This window comes from Narcine bancroftii, chromosome 14 (genome assembly GCF_036971445.1).
Source record: "Narcine bancroftii isolate sNarBan1 chromosome 14, sNarBan1.hap1, whole genome shotgun sequence".
In the NCBI taxonomy this organism is placed as follows: Eukaryota; Metazoa; Chordata; class Chondrichthyes; order Torpediniformes; family Narcinidae; genus Narcine; species Narcine bancroftii.
Window position 1 is genome coordinate 35801308 of NC_091482.1, and position 22907 is coordinate 35824214.

A 22907-nucleotide genomic window follows, 5' to 3' on the forward strand; every position below is an offset into this window, starting at 1 on the left:
GTTTGCTTTGGATAATCTTGCAAACAATTTGTCCACTTGCCTTGGATGTTCTTCCCATGAGCCATTTTTTGTGACCAAGTCATCAATATAAGCATCTGTATGTTAACCCTTGGATAACCAAATTAATCATCCTCTGGAATGTTGCAGGGGCATTTTTCATGCCAAAGGGTAACACATTATACTCGTATACTCCAGATTATACACATTATACTCCAGATGGAGTTACAAAAGCTGAAATATTCTTTCCTTTCTCAGTTAAAGGCAACAAATCCAACTTAGTAAGAAATTTAGCTTTGCCAATTTTATCAATACAGTCATCTATTCTTGGAATAGGATAAGCATCAGCTTTAGTTACTGAATTAACCTTCCTATAATCTGTGCAGAACTTAACAGTTCCATCTGGTGTTGGTACCAGAATACAAGGAGAACTCCAATCTGAGATTGAAGGTCTAATAATGTCATTCCTCAACATATATTCCACCTCCTGATCCATGATTTTACTCTTTTGAATGTTTATTCTATATGGGTGGTGTTTTATGGGATTTGCCTCTCCAACGTCTAACATAACATAACAATTTACAGCACGGAAACAGGCCATTAGGCCCTTCCTAGTCCGCACCGAACCAAACACCCCTCTCTAGTCCCACCTCCCTGCACAATGCCCATAACCCTCCATCTTCTTCTCATCCATATTCCTGTCCAACCTTTTCTTAAATAATACAATTGACTCCGCCGCCACTCTTTCTCCCGGAAGCTCATTCCACACAGCTACCACTCTCTGAGTAAAGAAGTTCCCCCTCATGTTACCTCTAAACCTCTGCCCCTTAATTCTTAACTCATGTCCTCTTGTTTTAATCTTTCCTCCTCTTAACGGAAATAGTCTATCCACATCCACTCTGTCTATCCCTTTCATAATCTTAAATACTTCTATCAAATCCCCTCTCAACCTTCTACGCTCCAAAGAATAAAGACCTAATCTGTCCAATCTCTCCCTATACTCTAGATGCTTAAACCCAGGTAACATTCTGGTAAACCTTCTCTGCACTCTCTCCACTCTGTTTATATCCTTCCTATAATTAGGCGACCAGAACTGCACACAGAACTCCAAATTAGGCCGCACCAACGTCTTATACAATCTCAACATCACCTTCCAACTCCTATATTCCATGCAATGATTGATAAAGGCCAGCATACTAAAAGCCTTCTTCACCACCCTATTCACGTGAGTTTCTACCTTCAGGGAACGATGTACCGTTACTCCTAAATCTTTCTGCTCTTCTGTATTCATCAATGCTCTCCCATTTACCACGTATGTCCTGTTCTGATTCTTCTTACCAAAACGAAGCACCTCACACTTATCAGCATTAAATTCCATCTGCCATTTTTCAGCCCACTTTTCTAAGCAGCCCAAATCCTTGAAAACCTTCTTCATTATCCACTATTCCACCTATCTTAGTATCGTCTGCATATTTACTAATCCAATTTACCACCCCATCATCTAGATCATTAATGTATATAACGAACAACAATGGACCCAATACAGATCCTTGAGGCACACCACTGGTCACCAGCCTCCAACCTGACAGACAATTATCCACTACCACTCTCTGGCCTCTCCCTTTCAGCCAATGTTCAATCCATTTGACTATCTCAAAATTTATACCTAAAGACTGCACCTTCTTAACTAACCTTCCATGTGGTACCTTATCGAAGGCCTTACTGAAGTCCATATAGACAACATCCACTGTGCTACCCTCATCCACATTCCTAGTCACCTCTTCAAAAAATTCAATCACATTGGTCAAACATGACCTTCCTCCCACAAATCCATGTTGAGTGCTCCTGATCAGACCCTGTTTATCCAGATGTTTATAAGTACTATCTCTAAGAATTTTCTCCATTAATTTACCTACCACAGACGTCAAACTTACAGGCCGATAGTTGCCAGGCTTCCTCCTTGAACCCTTTTTAAATAACGGAACCACATGCGCAATGCGCCAATCCTCCGGCACTATCCCCATATCTAATGACATTTGGAAAATTACCGCCAGAGCCTCTGCTATTTCCTCCTTCACTTCTCTCAATCTCCTGGGGAAGATCCCGTCTGGTCCTGGAGACTTATCCACCTTTATATTCTTCAAAAACCCTAAAACTACATCTTTTGTAATCTCTATATTCCCCATATTTACCCAATTTGCTTTTTTTATCTCATATCTCCCAATATCCTTCTCCTTAGTGAATACCGAAGAAAAGAAACTGTTCAATATCTCCCCCATTTCTCTAGGCTCCACACACAGTTTTCCGCTCTGATTCTCTAAGGGACCAATTTTGTCTCTAGCTTTCCTTTTACCATTAACATATTTGTAGAACTCTTTTGGATTAGTTTTCACCCTGCTTGCCATAGTTTCCTCGTACCTTCTTTTAGCTTTCCTAATTCCTCTCTTAAGATTCCTCTTACATTCAATGTATCTTTCAAACATCCCCTTAACTCCATGCTTCTTATGTCTAATGTATGCCTCCCTTTTTCTTTGAACCAAGTTTCCAATATTCCTTGAAAACCACGGCTCTCTCAAACCTTTTGCCCCTCCTTTTAACCTAACAGGAACATAAAGCTTTTGCACTCTCAAAATCTGATCTTTAAAAGACTTCCATCTCTCTACTACATCCTGCCCATAAAACAAATTGTCCCAGTGCACACCCTGCAAGTCCTTTTGCATCTCCTCAAATCTAGCTTTTCCCCAATCAAAAACCTCAACCCTTGGCCCTGACTTCTCTCTTTCCATAATGACATTGAAGCTGGATCATGGTAAATCACTGATGTCTTTTTTGGAATATCAGGGAACAAATTTGTGTATTTCAAAAGTAATTCTTTCAACTGCATCGGCTCTTGTAACTTAAGATGGCCTAACTTTTCTTCCAAATTTGCTGAGTTAGACAGGCCCATAGGAACCATGGTTTCCTTAAGGTTACCCTCACAAGATTCTGTTTCAATAATCCACTACTTCCTCCACTCTATCAACAGCCAATACCTCTGATACAGATTGTTCTTCACTACCCTTATTCTCATAATAAGGTTTCAACAACAATTCACCCTCTAAGTCGCACGTGTCAAACTCTGGCACGTGGGCCAAATTTGGCCCGCGATATAATTATATTTGGCCCGCAAGATCATATTAAATATATATTAGAGTTGGCCCGCTGGCCGCTGCGCCAGTATAGCGCATGCACACTGAAGGTGAAAATGAAGACGCCGGAGGTGTGGAGGGATCTCAGAGTCCCGAATCCCGGGGATCGGAGCGCCGCACTCAGCCCGCCCGGCTCCCGGACACAGACGCGGCTGGAGTTGGGGACCATCCTCGCTGGGTCTGCGCTTCTGCGGCGACGCCGGACCGAACGTCTCGTTGGCGATGCCTTCCCCCTCGCTCCATGCGCGGCGGACCCTGCCTCCCGCTCCTTTTGTTGGAGACGAGCCCGGCGCCGTGAGATCGCAGTTTCATCCCTCTCCAACCATGGGAGGGGGGTGGGAGCAACGCGCTCTTCTCAGCCAATTCCTCCACCGCCCCGGACACCGGCGTTTCAACGGGGGGTTCGGGTGCCTTCGTCAGGCGACCGACCTGTTGGTCCAAGACAAGGGGAGAGTGTACAAACTCCACACAGACAGCACCTGAACTCGGGTGAACGTGGAGCCGCGACCCCACATTCCACATCAGGACTGTGTGTAAGATTGGGAGCAGTGAGACAGAAGCTTATTTTGTTCCTTTGATTTAAGCCTTTCTTGGGGTGGGGTGTGTGTGGGTCCTTCTCTGACCACTTGCCTAACAATTAACCTAATCAGATGTGGAGTTACCACAATACAACAGTTCTCAACCTTTTTCTTTCCACTCGCGTCCCTGTGCCATTGGTGCTCTGTGATTAGTAAGGGATTGCTTAAGGTGGTCTGTGGGTGGAAAGAAAAAGTTTGAAGACCACTGCTTTAATCATCCCTCATTGACTCGTCATGTGCACGATTTCAGAGCTCCAAAGGAAATGGGGCAATGACAATGAAAGAGTTTATCCAAAACTATTATTAAACATTTATTTTAATAAGAAAAAGTTTAACATTACATATATTGAAAGAAGAGAAAACATGCAGATGTTGTTGAAAATTTTCAATAAATATTTAGTTCGGCCCTCGACTTAGTCCAAGTTTTTAATTTTGGCCCTCCGTGAATTTGAGTTTGACACCCCTGCTCTAAGTCATATCCACAAACCATTTCTTTAGTCTCCTGTTCAGTTACTGTTTTCTCCCTTAAGCAAACAAGATCTGCATCTATTTTCTGTTGCTGAATTAACTCATTCCTTGACAAAGAGAAATCCTTACTCCAACAATGACCCTGTTCTGTCAAAAGTACTTCAGAAATACTGGGCAAATCTCTATCAACTGGATTTTCTTCAGCTGTCATCATTTTCTTAGTCATAGACCTTATTACAGCACATGCAGGATATATCTCACCATCCTCTCCAACCACATCTTTACTAGGCCGATTTGTCAGTCTTAAAACTGACCCAACTTTATCCTCTGCCAACTCATTCCCCAACAAAAATGAGACACCCTGCATGGATAACTTTGGAATTACTCCTACTACAACAGGTTCTTTGACTAATTCTGAATCGAGCACATTCTTGTGAAGTGATATTGACTCTACCTCACCTCGAACACCTTTAATCAAAGTTGTCTCCCCTGTGTCAGTTCTTTGATCCACAGTTAAAACATTTTCCAACAACAATGATTGAGCAGCCCCAGTATCTCTAAAATGTTTAACTGGAACCTGTGGTTCTCCCTCATCAAAAGGAGGCACTAGATTTGCCTCTCTCCCCAGAAGTTACAGCCTCAGCTATCTTTCTCTATCTCCATTCTTAATTTCTCTAATTGAAACTATCTGCCCCTTTCACCTTTCAACTCATATTTCCTCTGTTTTTCAGCTCCCTCTGCCTCATAATATCCTTTTTCTCTCAGCCTCTGCTCTTTGCTTTTCAACTTCATATTGTTGTTTCTGCAATTCAAAATTAAGTTTCTCCCTTTCTTCTTGCACCCTCGATTTCTCCAAATCCAATTGCAATGCAAAAGATCTATTTTCTGGAAAATTTTCTAAGTCTTCCTCAACAAATTTTCCTTTACTTCTATAATATTTCACTATAATCCTCTGTATTTGTATTTTTCTCATCCAATGTTTAAGCAATTTTCAATGCCTTAGAAATAGCCATCAGTTCCTCTTTTCTCATGTTCTGCAGCTCTGCAGGTGATGGTTGTAACAAAAATGTATCAACTTCCATTGCTGCTGTATTTACAAGCACCAGTTAGCTTGCAAAAAATAGCTTTGCAAAAAAAAACCACAATCAACAAATAATTCATCAAATTGCAATGTTCAAATCTTAAACGACGATCCCCCATAAAATGTTGTGGAGTCCAGAGAACCCCAAAAACCAGCACCAATAGATATGCACCACAACACAGGGTTACTTAAACAAAAGTAGTTTTTAATTATAATTGAACAAGAAAACAGAATTGAACTTTAACTTATTACTTAACCTACCTAACCCACTTAATCTCCCCTCTAATACTTAAGCGCAGGTGTGTGTAATGTATATTTAAGATTAGAAAAGTTCTTTGGATCACAGTCCAATCTCACTGGTTGCAGGCAATTCTTTTTACTGTGCACAGAAGTTAGCATTAACAAAGTTCACCAGTCTTTGGTGCTTAACAGGCAAATGGTTACCACTCAGGAGGGGTCTCGCTGGTTTTCAGAGAGAGATTCCTTTTCCAGGACATCCGCAACTGATTCCTTCTCAATCAGTCTTGCGACGAAACTTTCCCCCTTCAGGGTTCTCCAGATGATCCTCTTTCTTTTAGGTCACCTTTCAGATTGCCAATCTCCTCTTTTGAGTACCTTCCAAAGTTTGCCTGCTTATCCCTCTGGAACTGATTTCTATGACTCCTCTCTCTCTGTTTCACACCTTCCCTCTCTGAGAGCCAAACAGTTCTCCTCTGCCTGCAAAGATCACATGCTCTCCCAGGCAAGCTGCTGTCGATACTTTGATGACTGCTGCAAAAAGCATTCTGCAAAAGTCCTGCAAATACTCTGTTTTAAAATGTGTGTGTGCAAGCTGCTCTAACAGTTCCTCCCAAACCACCTCTAAATACTCTGTCAAACCTTTGACTGCTACACCAAGCAACCATTTTCAGGCACACCTCCTTTATGCTTTCCCTCTGTCACCTTAAATGCATGATCTTGGTCGACACGTTACATTTCTTCCACAAAATCGACATCCAGGAAACAGTCTTGAGCAAAATCTTTTTAAAATTCTCTTTCAATCTCTGTTTCACTCGATCTTTTTCTTTTCCCCCCCTTTTTAAAATATTTCACCTTTGTGTCCAACTTGTATCTCATTCATTGGCCCTCTTCAAACCTCACTCTATTCATTTCATGCACCATTTTTCTGATACACTGGGCACGATCGCTCAGTGACCACGTGACATGGAGCTGTTAGTGCAGTGGGCACTAGGCGCATTGGCTTCAATGTAGCTGATGGCGGGGGGAGGAGCTTCATAATCAGCCTTGCTTGGTGAGACTTTAAACCTGCACAATCTTCAAGTTGCAGTGTTAATTGTCAACGCTTGGAAGCCAAAGGGAGACGAGTTCTAAGTTAGTGTAGGAAGCTGGGCTGAGGCATTTTGTTGAGCTGAGCTGTTTCCTCCTGCCTCCATCCCTTGCACTGTTGTAATTGGGCTTCTGGTTAAAAGCCTTGAATGTACAGGCTTTACACCTTTAATTTTATTGGTTTTTAGGCCAGACTCGAAGATGTACCAGCTCTTTCGGAACCAGTTTCTCTCCTTTTCTATGTACCAGAGTAAGTACACTGTCGTGGGTGCCTTGCATCAGCGTGAGTGCGCTGTCGTGGGTGCCGGGCACCCGCCTGAGTGCGCTGTCGTGGGTGCCGGGCACCCGCCTGAGTGCGCTGTCGTGGGTGCCGGGCACCCGCCTGAGTGCGCTGTCGTGGGTGCCGGGCACCCGCCTGAGTGCGCTGTCGTGGGTGCCGGGCACCCGCCTGAGTGCGCTGTCGTGGGTGCCGGGCACCCGCCTGAGTGCGCTGTCGTGGGTGCCGGGCACCCGCCTGAGTGCGCTGTCGTGGGTGCCGGGCACCCGCCTGAGTGCGCTGTCGTGGGTGCCGGGCACCCGCCTGAGTGCGCTGTCGTGGGTGCCGGGCACCCGCCTGAGTGCGCTGTCGTGGGTGCCGGGCACCCGCCTGAGTGCGCTGTCGTGGGTGCCGGGCACCCGCCTGAGTGCGCTGTCGTGGGTGCCGGGCACCCGCCTGAGTGCGCTGTCGTGGGTGCCGGGCACCCGCCTGAGTGCGCTGTCGTGGGTGCCGGCCACCCGCCTGAGTGCGCTGTCGTGGGTGCCGGCCACCCGCCTGAGTGCGCTGTCGTGGGTGCCGGCCACCCGCCTGAGTGCGCTGTCGTGGGTGCCGGGCACCCGCCTGAGTGCGCTGTCGTGGGTGCCGGGCACCCGCCTGAGTGCGCTGTCGTGGGTGCCGGGCACCCGCCTGAGTGCGCTGTCGTGGGTGCCGGGCACCCGCCTGAGTGCGCTGTCGTGGGTGCCGGGCACCCGCCTGAGTGCGCTGTCGTGGGTGCCGGGCACCCGCCTGAGTGCGCTGTCGTGGGTGCCGGGCACCCGCCTGAGTGCGCTGTCGTGGGTGCCGGGCACCCGCCTGAGTGCGCTGTCGTGGGTGCCGGGCACCCGCCTGAGTGCGCTGTCGTGGGTGCCGGCCACCCGCCTGAGTGCGCTGTCGTGGGTGCCGGGCACCCGCCTGAGTGCGCTGTCGTGGGTGCCGGGCACCCGCCTGAGTGCGCTGTCGTGGGTGCCGGGCACCCGCCTGAGTGCGCTGTCGTGGGTGCCGGGCACCCGCCTGAGTGCGCTGTCGTGGGTGCCGGGCACCCGCCTGAGTGCGCTGTCGTGGGTGCCGGGCACCCGCCTGAGTGCGCTGTCGTGGGTGCCGGGCACCCGCCTGAGTGCGCTGTCGTGGGTGCCGGGCACCCGCCTGAGTGCGCTGTCGTGGGTGCCGGGCACCCGCCTGAGTGCGCTGTCGTGGGTGCCGGGCACCCGCCTGAGTGCGCTGTCGTGGGTGCCGGGCACCCGCCTGAGTGCGCTGTCGTGGGTGCCGGGCACCCGCCTGAGTGCGCTGTCGTGGGTGCCGGGCACCCGCCTGAGTGCGCTGTCGTGGGTGCCGGGCACCCGCCTGAGTGCGCTGTCGTGGGTGCCGGGCACCCGCCTGAGTGCGCTGTCGTGGGTGCCGGGCACCCGCCTGAGTGCGCTGTCGTGGGTGCCGGGCACCCGCCTGAGTGCGCTGTCGTGGGTGCCGGGCACCCGCCTGAGTGCGCTGTCGTGGGTGCCGGGCACCCGCCTGAGTGCGCTGTCGTGGGTGCCGGGCACCCGCCTGAGTGCGCTGTCGTGGGTGCCGGGCACCCGCCTGAGTGCGCTGTCGTGGGTGCCGGGCACCCGCCTGAGTGCGCTGTCGTGGGTGCCGGGCACCCGCCTGAGTGCGCTGTCGTGGGTGCCGGGCACCCGCCTGAGTGCGCTGTCGTGGGTGCCGGGCACCCGCCTGAGTGCGCTGTCGTGGGTGCCGGGCACCCGCCTGAGTGCGCTGTCGTGGGTGCCGGGCACCCGCCTGAGTGCGCTGTCGTGGGTGCCGGGCACCCGCCTGAGTGCGCTGTCGTGGGTGCCGGGCACCCGCCTGAGTGCGCTGTCGTGGGTGCCGGGCACCCGCCTGAGTGCGCTGTCGTGGGTGCCGGGCACCCGCCTGAGTGCGCTGTCGTGGGTGCCGGGCACCCGCCTGAGTGCGCTGTCGTGGGTGCCGGGCACCCGCCTGAGTGCGCTGTCGTGGGTGCCGGGCACCCGCCTGAGTGCGCTGTCGTGGGTGCCGGGCACCCGCCTGAGTGCGCTGTCGTGGGTGCCGGGCACCCGCCTGAGTGCGCTGTCGTGGGTGCCGGGCACCCGCCTGAGTGCGCTGTCGTGGGTGCTATTCCCACTCACTGCAGCTCCAGTTCCCTGACTGAACACTGCAATATTGTTCAACGTCTGCATCTTGAGATCAGCACAAGTTGCTAAACTTTAGCCCGAGTGCCCTCTACTTCCGTGTCAAACTGTGGCAAGTCTGGTGTCCAGATTTGACCAATCCAACCTGCTGAACCTAATTCATCACTACAAAAGCAATTCCATCTGAGAGACTCATCATCCTGTCACTGAAACTGCCTGCGAGATCACCTTCCATTGTACACCAGTTGTACAATCGTGCATTCACATGAGAGGACAGTGCAATTAGCGCAACGCCTTTACAGCGCCAGTGATCAGGACCAGACTGGGGTTAGAATCCTGCGCTGTTGGTAAGGAGTTGGTATGTTCTCCCTGAGTCTGCGTGGGTTTTCTCCAGGGGCTTTAGTTTCCTATCACCTTTCGAAACATACCAAACGTGTAAGTTAATGGGGTGTAAATTGGACGGCATGGACTCATGGGCTGAAATGGCCTGTTACCATGTTGTATGTCCACATTGGAAAGAGTCCATTTGGTCCCTGGGGTTTGTTCTATTGTTCAGTAACTTTACACAAGTGAGGATTGATCTTGCTGATCTGATTGTCACATTTCCACGTTCCTGCCAACACTCACTCAGTAAAGTAGACACTACAGCGGAGTGCAGGCCCTTCAACCCTCGATGTTGTGCCGACCCAAGTATTCCTTTAAAAAAAGTACGATACAAAACCCTCCCTACCCCATAGCCTTCTATTTCTCTTCCATTCAGATTTATTGTCAGAGAACATGCATGACATCACAATCAGCCCTGAGATTCTTTTTCCTCTGGGCGAGGCAGAATTTTCATTTATTGGTGGTGCAAAAAATAAACTGTACACAGCATAAACATGTAAACAAATAAAGAACTGTAAACAGATAATGAATGTAAACAAACCGAATGTGCAGTACAGAAAGAACAAATAAAGTGCCCAAGTCAGAGTCCTTAAATGAGTCCCTGATTGAGTTTGTCATTGAGGAGTCTGATGGTGGAGGGGTAGCACTGTTCCTAAACCTGGTGGTGCGAGCCTTGTGGCACCAAAACCTCTTTCCTGATGGCAGGAGTGGTGGGTGGTGTGGGTCCTTGTTCCCAGTGGATGTGCTTGATGGTAGGGAGGATTTTGCCAGTGATGTCCTGGGCTGTGTCCACTACCTTTTGCAGGGCTTTCCATTCAGGGGTATTGATGTTTCCATACCTGACCGTGATGCAGCCGGTCATTACACTTTCCACCGACTGCATGCCTGTAGAAATTTACCAGGGTTTCTGGTGTCATACCGAACCTCCGCCAACTCCTGAGGAAGTAGAGGAGCCAACGTTCTTTCTTCTCGATGTCTTTAGTGTATTCGGTCCAGGAAAGACTCACCTTGAGTGACTCCCAAGAAGCGTGCCGCGGTTGGTGTAGCGGTTAGGTCAGCATCTCTACAGCGCCAGCGATTGGGTCCGGACCTGGCTTTGAATCCTGTGCTGTCTGTAAGGAGTTGGTACGCTCTCCCTCTGTCTGCATGGGTGTTCTCCAGGGGCTCTGGTTTCCTCCCAGCCATCAAAAACTTACCTTTCGAAACATACCAAACGTGTAAGTTAAAGGGGTGTAAATTGGGCGGCACGGACACGTAGGGCTGAATTGGCCTGTTTCAGTGCTGTATGTCTAAATTTTTTAAATTTTAGAAAAAAATTTAAATTTAAACTTGCATTTGCTCACGCTCTCCACCTCTGATCCCTCAATGATGACTGGATCATATACCTTTGTGTTTTGCTTCCTAAAGTCAACAATCAGCTCCTTGGTTTTGGTGATATGTGCCTAAGAGTTTCTGAAATGTCCCTAATGTTTCAGCCTCCACCACCATCCCTCGCAAGGCATTCCAGGCACCCACAACTCTGTGGTTAAAAGAAAAACTTACCCTGATGTCTCCCCAAACTTCCATTCCTTCACTTTGTACACATGTCCTCTGGTATTTACTGATCCTGCCCTGGGAATCAGGTCACCTTATCTATGCCTCTCGTAATCATGTAGACCTCTATTAAGTCTCCTCTCATCCTTCTACGCTCCAAAGGGAAAAGTCCCAGCTCCGCTAACCTTACCTCAAGACATTTTCCAATCCAGACAACATCCTGGCAAATCTCCTCTGCACCCTCTCCATAGCTTCCTATAATGAGGTGACCAGAACTGTACACGTGTGTGGTCTCACCAAAGATTTGTGAAGTTGTATATAACCTCTTGAAGTCAACCCCCCTAACTATGTAATTTCTCAATGCCGTTCCTCTCCCTCAAAAGTAGAACCTGGTTTTTGAGCTGGGGGATTCTGTGTTGAGATTTCCACTACCCAGGATTTGCTGACATCTGAGCTCTTGACCTGTGTTCAGGAACACATAGATTGCCCACAGTTTTGGAGGTGACACCTCTTTGGGGTCATATAAAAGCTTCCTTTACTCCAAGTGTTCGCATTCTCTACCTTTCCATGCTCAACCAGAATTACTGTACAGTACCTGGATTTGCTGTGTGAAATCTGAGTTTCCGGAACTGTAACAGTTCTGTGGCTGTGCATGGACTGATATTATAACGTTATAGCTCCTGTGTCAAAGGCACTCGAGCACCACTCTTCGTCACTGTGCAGTGATACAGTAGGACTTTTTCATCCGTACGGTTTGCAGTGAAATTGAGTCAAAGGTAGTATTTTTTGGATGTGCTGACCCATTGCCTGCTTATATTCTGCAGGTTTTGTACAGTTTCTGCAGTACTATTACCAGAGTGGCTGCCTGTACAGACTCCGAGCCCTGGGAGAGAGACACAACATGGACCTGACCGTAGGTGAGACAGGCTGGTTGATGCAACGGAATGGGTGGAGACTATTGCAGGAGAATTAACTGAATATTTGTTTAAAGTCGGTGTAATTCCTTATCCTCCTATTCACTTATTGTGTATTAACATTAAATAAAGTGGTTAACTAATACTTAATGTGTTTCTTCCATGACAGCTGGTCTAGATTCAGAAATGGGGGGGAAGGAGGGGATGATTTCCCAGACCTGGATGAGGCCTCTGGAATTTTGTTTACATTTTAAGTGATTTCTTTACCTTTGCACCCAGTTCCTTTTGAATTACATGATTTTCTGAACGAGCTCATGCTCACATCCAGCCAATCTCATGCTCACAAGAGCGCAATATACAGACTATGGAGTTACGAGAAAATAAACATTAGTTAGCACCAAGCAGGGGTGTTTATACAGGAGCCTGATGGCTGAAGAGAAGAAACTGTCTTCAAGACTGTTGGTGCATAATGTCTTTATCCTGATGGGAGGAGGGAGAAGAGGGCATTCAGGATGGGAGGGATCCTTCAGTCTGTTGCCTGCCTTTCCTAGGCAGCAGGAGATGTCGATGGAGTTTGTGGAGAGCGACAAGGGGAACATGCCAGCCAACCTTGGTCTACTGAGAATGTAGAGTTATGAAAGCAGTTTTTAAAATGTAACTGTTCAATTCAATCTAACATCAGATATTTTGCTGCTTCTTATGAGTAAGGACTGACTGACCTGTATGGTTCTTCTTTACAGAAGGTTTCCAGTCATGGATGTGGAGAGGCCTCACCTTTCTCCTCCCATTCCTCTTCTTTGGCCACGTGAGTCATTTTTAAGTATTGGGTGGTGTTGGATCTAGGGCCAAGGACCCAAGTCTAGTCCCTAGTTGGCATTGCACCAGTTGCCTGGCCTCGGCATCAGGAAGATCGCCCCAGGCTTTGGACAGGCAGCGTGTGGCTTGGCAGAGTCTGGGTCAGATGCGTGACTCCATGGCCTTGCGCACAGCCAACTCCTTTGTGCTGGGAGAAGGTGAGCAGCATTGCAGAAATGTACCTTGGTGCAAATCAAATAAGGGTGATGCGCTTAGCATAGCGGTTAAGCACCACGCTCTTACAGCGCCAGCGACCGGGGTTCGAACCTGGTACTGTTTGGAGGGAGATTGTACATTCTCCCTGTGACCTGGGAGGATTATCTTTGGGGGGGAGCTCTGGTTTTCTCTGGCGTTCCAAAGACATATGGGGTTAGTAGATTAAATGGTCATGATACGATACCTTCATTTTTATTTAAGACCAGACTGTAAAACAGTACACAGTAAAAAACGAGATAACGTTCCTCAAACCATAATGCTACCTACACGGCACGTGATTACACAAAAATAACATAGACAAGACTACGTCGTTCCTACTCCAGACAAAACAAAAGACAAAACCTACACGGGACTGGAACACACCTACACAGAGCTACATCATGAATAAAGAGAGACAGGGCAAACAATACAGCAAGAGATGAAAACCTAGACAGTACTCACAGCAGAGACAAGTTACATTTTTATAGACTTAGATTTTAAAATGTTTAGTAGCTTGAAGTGAAGAACCGCCACATGGTTCACGTGTCCATACAGGCCCGCAAGCTTCGGCACAATCGCGATAGAGAGACCCAACGGCTTCCCTGCCGCAAGGCCCCGCTCTCCAAGACAGCAGGACCTCCGGGCCAGGCACCCGACACAGCCTCTCTGGGCTCCCCGACACTTCCATATGCAGACCTCCAGATCCTCCCAGCCAGGTGCACGATGCAGCCCGCTCCAGGCCACCTCCACAAAACCCGCCCCAGCGTCTCCTCTTTGGCCATCTGCAGCGAACGACATCAAAGTCTAAATGCCTCGGCCCCACGACAGAGACCCGGTCACCACAGCAGACCAGGCAGCACAGCTTTCTGTAACTTACACGGTTTGTGCATTTCTACAGCTCCACACTTGGGTGTAATGGAGTGGTGTAGCTTCACAGGACAGATAGTTAATTAATTCTAATTCTGAGTTATCGTACTGTATCATAGAGCTTTTTTCATTATTTAGAGATACTGCACGCTAATGGGCCCTGCTGGCCCATGTGACCAATTAATCTACTAATCCCATACATCTTTGGGCTCAGGATGAGGTGCTTTAGGCTCAGGTTGGCACTTTTGGTGCAGTTTATCAGCGGCTCAGCTGAATCCAAAGGAGGGGTCATGGGTCCTGTATTGTTTCTATATTGTCTGAAAGAGGGAGGTATCCCTAGGTGCCAGTAATAGCCGGTCGCTGTGAGCCATTGCTTGCAGTGTAGAGCAGATGCAGGTTAACCCCAGGGATGGCCAAACACCATTGACTAACCTGCTGCCTCTCTTGCTTTGCAGTTCTGGCAGTTATTTAACGCAATCACACTGTTCAAATTAGCAGAGCATCCAGACTGCAAAGAGTGGCAGGTAAGCCCAAGATGACGCTGATTTGTCCATGGGTTACATTGGAAACATTCTCTGTGCAATCTGACCTCTGCCTATTGTAGGAAAAATCACTACTGTGTGGTCATTGAGCAGGGCCTGATTGTACAGGCTGTGGAAGAGTTGCCCATCTCTACAGAGGGGTAGAAGATGAAGTCTTGCACTTATTCCTCATGAAGATCATGGAGTGTAATTTCTTGTGTTGGGTGGTTCGTCTTGTAGTGGGGGCAGTTGGGTTCTGCTGCAAGATTTCATGGAACTCTGGTTGGCCTTACTTAGCACGATCTGTGGTGAACCACTGTGTAGAAATGATCTCTGTGGGTACTATCAGGCAAACACTTTGTCATTTCAATCATCCCTACTTCAGATTATTTCTCGTTCTGCAGCCTGACCTGCTGAGTTCTTTTTTTTGTACCATTTCTGGAAAATCTTATAAAGTTCAAGTTGGAGCAGCACTATGACATTGACCAGTTACTTCCCGCATCCAGGTCTTGAAGAACAGAGTTACAGGGCCCTCCATGTTTTGAACAAAGACACATTTTTCCTTTACTTGCCCCCGTGCTCCACAGTTTTAAATTTGGCTTCAAATAATTCACATGTGACTAAAGTGCATGTTCCAGATTTTATGTCCCAAACAGGTAGCCTGAAATGGATAAAGCCAAAATGTATACAAGTAACCCTGGATAAAATCAGGAACGTGCACTTTAGTCACTTGCGAATTGTTGGATTATAAATTTAAAACTGTGGCGCACAGGGGAAAATAAAGGAAAAAAAAAAAGTATCTTTGTCCCGAGCATTATGGAGGGCCCTGTAGATCGTCCATTATATGCACACCAAGGAACTTTGTGCTCTCCAGTCTTTCCATAACAGAATCATTGATTCTACACCCACCAATGGAGATTGGTCAACCTTCGTCCTCCTGAAGTCCACAGTTATCTCCTAGGTTTTGTCTGGATTAAGATTATTTGTGTACATTTTGGTTTGACCATGTAGAAATTGCAGCACTTTTTATACGTAGTTTTCCCCCCCCCCCCCCCCCCCCCATTTCAGTGCACCATAATGTTTAGAACATTTGGCTTCACAGGAGTTTGTGAATACTTGGGTATGTTTAATTGCTTCTTTGGTGAGCTGGGCTTACTTCTAAGCGCTTTTGATCACCTTTGGAGTCTGTAGTTGCCATTCTTCAACACGAGGACCAGAGTTGTGCCAATGAAAGTTAAAGGGCCATTATGAGGCAGAAAAACAAGAATAAAACAGTAAGAGGCATCGCCCAAACCTTAGTGTGAAACACCATTAAGAAGAAAGAGCGAACTGGTGAGCTCGGTCATGGCAAAGGGACTGGAAGGCCAGGGAAGACCTCGTCTGCAGATGACAGATACTGGCTGGGCAAGGAGACTCAGACCAACTCAAGGTGTTAATTGGATATGATAAGGGGAGAGGTGAGGATTGATTTTGACTGGTGTGAAGGGAGACAGAAGGAAAATCAAGAGAGACAAAACTAGGAGAAGGCAATGGGGGAAGAATGTGGGGGTGGGGGTGTGTGTGGGGGTGGGGGTGTGTGTGGGGGTGGGGGTGTGTGTGGGGGTGGGGGTGTGTGTGGGGGTGGGGGTGTGTGTGGGGGTGGGGGTGTGTGTGGGGGTGGGGGTGTGTGTGGGGGTGGGGGTGTGTGTGGGGGTGGGGGTGGGGGTGGGGGTGGGTGTGGGGGTGGGGGTGGGGGTGGGGGTGGGGGTGGGGGTGGGGGTGGGGGTGGGGGTGGGGGTGGGGGTGGGGGTGGGTGTGGGGGTGGGGGTGGGTGGGTAGGTGTGGGTGTGTGTGGGTGGCCACCTGGTCTCTCCATCTGAAACTCATTCACAGAACACATCACATGTGAGTAAGTATGTTGAAAACTTTTTTTTTCAATCGAAGATACAAGTTACAAATTTTTCACAATTGTTGCGAGTGGTGTCAGTTAAGATTGGCCTCCAGCCCAATCAGAGCACACCTTGCTGTCCTAACTGTACCCCCTTCTGTACGAACGTCAGCAGGTTGGGTAGCTGTGGAGGTAGTCACAACAGACAATCCCATCCCATCACCCTGCACGTTCATGATCACAACTACATGATAAGGGGAGATGGGGGGGGGGGGGGGTGGTGCGGGAGAGGGTGTTAATGAAAGCCACACACACACACACACACACACACACACACACACACACACACACACACACACACACACACACACACACACACACACACACACACACACACACACACACACACACACACTGTGGGAGCTGCTCCCCAGTGTCGGAGGGGAGTGCAGAAAAAGGAACTTGTCTGGTCACCGACTCATATACCTGGCTTCTCCGGCTTGGCTGACGAATGTGACCACCCCAACCATCAATGCCTGCGAGCAGACAGCGCAAGGTCATCGATGAGGTGCCAGGTCCCTCTGTTAGCTTGCGTATCCTGCGCCCCGGCCCCACACTCCCGAAGCACAGCCCAGATGGCTGCTGCTGTCCCATGGTGGGGAAGGCTGGCAGATGTGTATCCAGGATGTTCCTGGGGTGCCCTGTTGGGCTGTTGTCCAACACCAGGATACCATTCCTGCTTGTCTTCTCTTTAAGTGATGCCACAAGTGCCTGTGTTGGATCCTGCAATGATAACCAGAGGGAGTCACATACTGACAGACATGGATGAAGTTAGTCAAGTCAGTGTTTTTAAATACAAGGTCCCAAAGCCCCACTGTTTTGTTTCTGTTAATGAGGGGCTGGGGCGACACTGCTACTGACAAGTGGAACAAAAAGAACATGTCGTTCACTACTTATAGCACAGTTCTACTCAGAGTGACTGTAAAACAAAAGACCCTACACACAGTCCGCACAATAGGTGCAATTAAATGTCCAATGCTGCTGTGGTCACAGTCGTTGGTGGTGTAGGTGGCTGAAATCAGATTGCAGTGTATAGGTGGACCCTCAGGTCGAGGAGAGGAGCTGCAGCTGCATGATGTGGTCTTTGTCCGGCAGGGTGGAATATTGTTCACTCCCTCTTAAAGAGTTTATGAGTATGGTGACATATTAATGTAGTTTCTCCCTGGAATGCAACCCACTGAGGGCTTCCCGGTCCCTGAGCAATGACCTCCCCTTTCCTGGGCAGGCCTTGTGGTTGCTGAACCCATACCCTGCCGGACTTCTCAGATTCATGACGGTCAATCTCGTCCAATGTGGTGTGGCCAAATGTCTCAAGAGTGCCCCCCCCCCCCCCCCCCCCTTACCCCCCCTTACATACAACTACTGCCATAGATTTCAGCACCATGGCTCGTGTACATCCTGATTTCATCCAGTATCACAGGATCAGGTCTGGTCTCCATCTTCAAGATGTGACCCTGGATGAATCGGGTGAAAAGTTAGTCTGTAATTTTTCCACAGGAAGGCCTTGGCCTTTTGTGCCGGTGGCTGTGAGGTGGGAGATTTTTGAGTCTCTTCACAATCTATGCATCCTGGTAGAAGAGCATCAATTAAACTAGTTACGGAATGTTTTACCTGGCCTCGTGTTAACCGGGATGTTGGATTATGGGCAAAGACCTGCTTACTGTGTCAATGCTCTGAAGTCTCCAGCAGACCAAGTCCAAGCTGGGAGGTTTTGTTGATCCACGTTCCTATTTCCAGCACGTGCACCTAGACCTGGTAGGGCCACTTCCGTCATCTTGGGGATAAAACTATCTGTTCACATGTGAAGACCAGGTGGCAGGAGGCCACTCCTATCACTGACATCTCTGCGAAGACTAGAGCTTGCGTGGATCATTGGAGTCCATCTTTTGGTGTTCCAGTCACTATTACAAGAGATCGAGGGTCTCAGTTTGAGTCGACATGGTTCCAAGCTCTCACTGATCTTCTGGGCCCTGCCCGTATTTGCACCTCGATCCAATGGCCTTGTGGAGCATTTCCATTGACAACTGAAGGCAGCTTTAATAGCATTGGAGTGCACACTGCTGTTAAGACAGATCTTGGATGCTCAACGGCAGAGCGAGTAGATGGCACTACGTTAACCTTGCCAGGCGAGGTTGTGAATCTAAGCACAACGCTCGATGATCCAGCTAGTTATATTGATTGTCTTCAATATGAGATGACTCCAACCTATGCGGCAGGCCTCACCTGCAGTGTATTTGCCGAATGATTTGCAACGCTGTACTCGTGTGTATCTCCGATGTGATGCTGTTCGCAAACCACTTCATCCCGTTTATGATGGGCCTTTTCAGATCTTACGATGCCACCCAAAGACTTTTGTGATCAACAGGAATGGAAAATCTGACTGTTTACATTGACAGGTTGAAGGCGGTGTATTATCCACGGTTCATGTTCTCCGTCAGAGCCGGAGTCAGAGAACCAGTTGCATCCATGACAGTTGGACTGTGCGTCACGTGTCTTATACTATCGTATGAGGTCGGGCCAAAATGTCAGCCCTCCGGACTGTTCCAACCAGTCACCTCCTTGAATGGCTAGGAGGCTTGTGGGTGGGGGGGGAGGTTATCACAGTCGTGTACTTACCTTCATCAGAAGTGGTGCTGGCTGCCTCTGATGACATAAGCAATGCACTGCATGGGGGTAATAGGTGCACATGCGTGGGTGTGTTGTGTCAGTATCCAGGTGATGAATCTCAGATGCAGAAGGAGAGTGAGAGTGTCAGGATTACCTGTGTGGCCGTGAGTCAATGAGAAGGTCAGAGGGGTTTAGCTGGATGAAGTCAGAACATCACTCAAGAGGGTGAAGCCTCGCAAGGCATCAAGCCCCGACAGCGTACCTGGCAGGATACTGAAAATCTGCACCAACCAACTAGCCGGTGTGCTCACGGACATTTTCAACCTCTCATTGCTGTAGTCGGAGGTTCCCACCTGTTTCAAAAGGACATTAATCATCTTGGTGACCAAGAAGAGTAGTGTGAGCTGTCTCAACGACTATCACCCAGTAGCACTAACTTCAAATGGGATGAAAGCTTTGAGAGGCTGGTCATGGCCAGAATTATCACGTTCCTAAGCAAAGGTGTGGATTCACTGCAACTCACCTGTCGTCACAATCGCTGGCTCACCACTCAACTCTGGATCACCTCAGAAACAGAAACTCATAAATACGGCTGCTCTTCATCGACTACAGCTTAGCCTTCAACACCTCAGTGCTGGTCAAGAAGCTACAAACTCTAGGCCTCTGTACTGCCCCCCCCCCCACAAATGGATCCTTGACTTTCTCATTGGGAGACCAGAGTCAGTACAAATTGGAAGCAACGTCTCCTCCTCACTGATTATCATCACAGGCGCACCACTGCTCTACTCGTTATACACCCTTGACTGAGTGGCCAGGCACAATTCGTATGCTATCTATAGTTGCCAGCGGAATCACAAACAGCAATGAGGAAGCGTACAGGAGGGAGAGAGATCAGCTCGTTGAATGGTGTAACGACAACAACTTTGCGCTTGATGTCAGCAAAATCAAGGAGATGATTGTGGACTTCAGGCGAAGTCAGGGGAACATGACGCAGTCCTCATCGAGGGCACAATAGTGGAGAGGGTCAAGAACCTTTAGGTGTCAACATCTCCAAGGATCTGTCCTGGAGCTTCCATGTTGATGCAGTCATGAAGAAAGCTCACCAGCGTCTATACTTTGTGAGGTATCTGAGGAGATTCAATATGTCACCAAAGACTCTTGTAAACTTCTACAGGTGTAGCATGGAGAGCATTCTGGCTGGTTGCATCACTGTCTGGTATGGAAATGCCAACTATCAGGACAAGAATGTTAACTCAGCCTGCGACATCACAGCCACCAGACTTCACTCCATTGAGGACATCTACGTGAGTCGGCATCTTAAAATAGCAGCCTCTGTCCTCAAAGACTCCCACCACCCAGGCCATGCCCTCTTCACTCTGCTACCATCAGGGAAAAGGAACAGGAGCCTAAAGACGAGCACTCAGTGGCACAAGGACAGCTTCTTCCCCACTGCCATCAGATTCCTGAATGATCAATGAACCAAAGACACTGCCTGAATTCCACTATCTTTAAGGGGCTGTACATAAATATTTACACTGTGATACTGCTGCAAAACAAAGAAACACACTGCTATATGTATAAGTTTCTGTGTACTATTATATTTTTTAACTAGTAATGTTGAAAGATGGTCATTATATGAATGTTTACACTGTGACGCTGCCGCAAAACATTGAATTTCATGACAATAAATTCCAATTCTAATGTTTGGGGAGTTGAAGAATCCAATGTTGTTTCTAGTGAATAAAAGAAAGTCGACCATAGAAGAAATGGGTGAGGGCATTCTTTATTAGGAAGCTGTGGGAAATTAGTGCCATTACAATCATATGCTGGTGAGCTAACATGTATCTGAGTAGAGTAAATGTACCTTGTTTTATAGGGCTGGGGATGGGGAAAGGGCAGCTTGAAAAAGGTTCTCGTAATGGATGTGTGTGGCACTGAGGGAAGGTGCAGACGATCCTCTCGAGTACAGGAAGGAGTTGGTGATCCTGTAGAAACTTGTCAATTCTCAAAGTTGGATGCAGGAAGGCAGTCACCCCTGCTTAGGAGGCCACAACCGAAGGTGACTATCAGGTTAACGTGAACAATTAGGACTGGGCTAAAGTTTCTTCAGAGTATGATGTCTCTTCGGATTTCTGTACCTGGAAATACAAGTGGGCCAGAGGAAGCTGAGGGACTTGTGGAGAACAGAGGAAAAGAGTCAACTGTGAACTTGAGCAGGGCCAACTGACGACCTTTGTTCATATTTCTGTGCGTCAAGTTATCAGGGAGGCCAATAGGATGTTGGGTCTTCATAGCGAGAAGGATTGATTTGGAGAGCAGGGAGGTTGTGCTTCAACTGTTCAGGGTACTGATGAGGCCACACTTGGAGTACTGTGCACAGTTCGGGCCTCCTTGCTCGAGAAAGAATAGGCTAGTTTTGGCGACAGTGCAGAGGAAGTTCACCAGGTTGATTCCAGTGATGAGACTGAGTCACCTGAGACTGTTCTCTGTGACAGAATGAGACGGAATCTTGTAGAAACAAAATTATGAAAAGGTTCAGTAAGATGGAAACCAATTGTACAATTGTTTCCACTCTTGGGTGAGAACTAGGGGTCATAGCTTCAAGAGGTTTGGTTGGGGGGCATGGTGAATAGGTTTAGGACAGATATAAAGAGGACTTGCTTTTCCCAGAGAATGTAGAATTCTCTGCCCAAGGAAACAAAGCAACCTGCTTCATTAAATATATTTAAGTTAGCTTGAGTTTCGCTTAGGGGAATTGAAGGTTTATGGGGGAAAAGGCAGGTAGGTGGAGCTGAGATCATGGCCAAATCTGTCATGGTCTCATTGAATGGTGGAGCAGGCTTGATGGGCCATTTCTTCTGTTTGCATATTCATTTAAAAAAATGCAGGTTTAATAGTTATTTAAGTGGAGAAGGTAAATACCAGTGAGATCTCTCGGATAACTGCTGCACAGACCAGAGGCTTTCACAACCTTTCTTGGGTAGTACTGCCATTTACCTAGGTGCCTATGTGAACCGTACCCCATAAATGTAGTGCAGCCCTTGGGGTTTGACTTGCTTCACAAGAGTGTGAGGGTGTTGTGTTCGGCAGTGACAATTCAATGCTGTTACATGATGTCGTACTCTTCCAGATATCCTATTATTTGCAAGTGCATTTATTTAACTCCGATAGCTAGTAAGACGACAGACCTGGTAGGGTCTTGGGACATTTACTTTCCGACGTTCTAGCTTGGATGCCAGTGGAGGGAAGATGAACCATGTCCATTCTGGCCTGCTGTGATCTTGTTACTTTGTTCTCCATTCCACCATTCAGTCTTCCCAACCTCTAATTCCAGCCAGAGGGGTAACTTGAGCCTTTGTGCAGAATGATGAACAGAGATGAATCTTGAATTAGCCGCAAACAGACCGTGGTTGAAGAACTGCTTTTGCCTTCAAGAGCCTGAGTGCAAGTATTTTTAAAGCCCTTCGCTACCCGTTCCTCTGCTAACTACATTCCTCCCTCTCTGATGCAGGTTTCTATGTGTGGCATCACATTTCTCGTCCTCTTCCTTGGAAATTTCCTTACAACAGTTCGTGTCATCTACCAAAAGCAGAAGCGGAGGGAGGAGAAGACCAATAAACAATTGTGAGAGATTAGAGAAAGGACTGGTCTGGTTATTGTCGCCCACTGGTGAGGCAATAGTTTAAATACAGTATGTTGGTGTAGCTTTTCCTCTTCCATTCTAACCTGCCTCATTAAATATATTTAAGTCAGTTAACCATTCTAAGCACATCAAAAAAATGCACTACAGATCAACGAGTGTGTGCACATATACAGGTGGAGTTTCATAACTGACTTGTTTAAATAATCACAAAAATTACACCGGCCCACTTGAGAGTGTGTCAGAAATGCAGCCTAGTGTTTCTGCTACAGATGGATAAGTTAGATGGACGGGGAAATGGCTGGATTATTTTCAGTCATTCCATGTCCAGTACAGCTTAGATTTTTACAGGTCCATATGCTCCTTGAAGCCAGCAAGGGCGGGGCCTTTTGA

At 48.3% G+C, this 22907-nt stretch overlaps 1 protein-coding gene across 1 annotated transcript in view; it reads left to right on the forward strand.

Moving 5' to 3' along the window:
• Positions 1-22515, forward strand: part of LOC138750010 (ion channel TACAN-like) — a 41135-nt gene extending 18620 nt beyond the window's left edge. The window contains exons 8-12 of the mRNA XM_069912161.1: positions 6827-6888; positions 11813-11905; positions 12643-12707; positions 14275-14343; positions 22386-22515. Coding sequence (XP_069768262.1) covers positions 6827-6888; positions 11813-11905; positions 12643-12707; positions 14275-14343; positions 22386-22502 — 406 coding nt within the window. The 3' untranslated portion in view covers positions 22503-22515. The remainder of the gene's footprint in view (positions 1-6826; positions 6889-11812; positions 11906-12642; positions 12708-14274; positions 14344-22385) is intronic.
• The last annotated feature ends 392 nt before the right edge of the window (positions 22516-22907 follow it).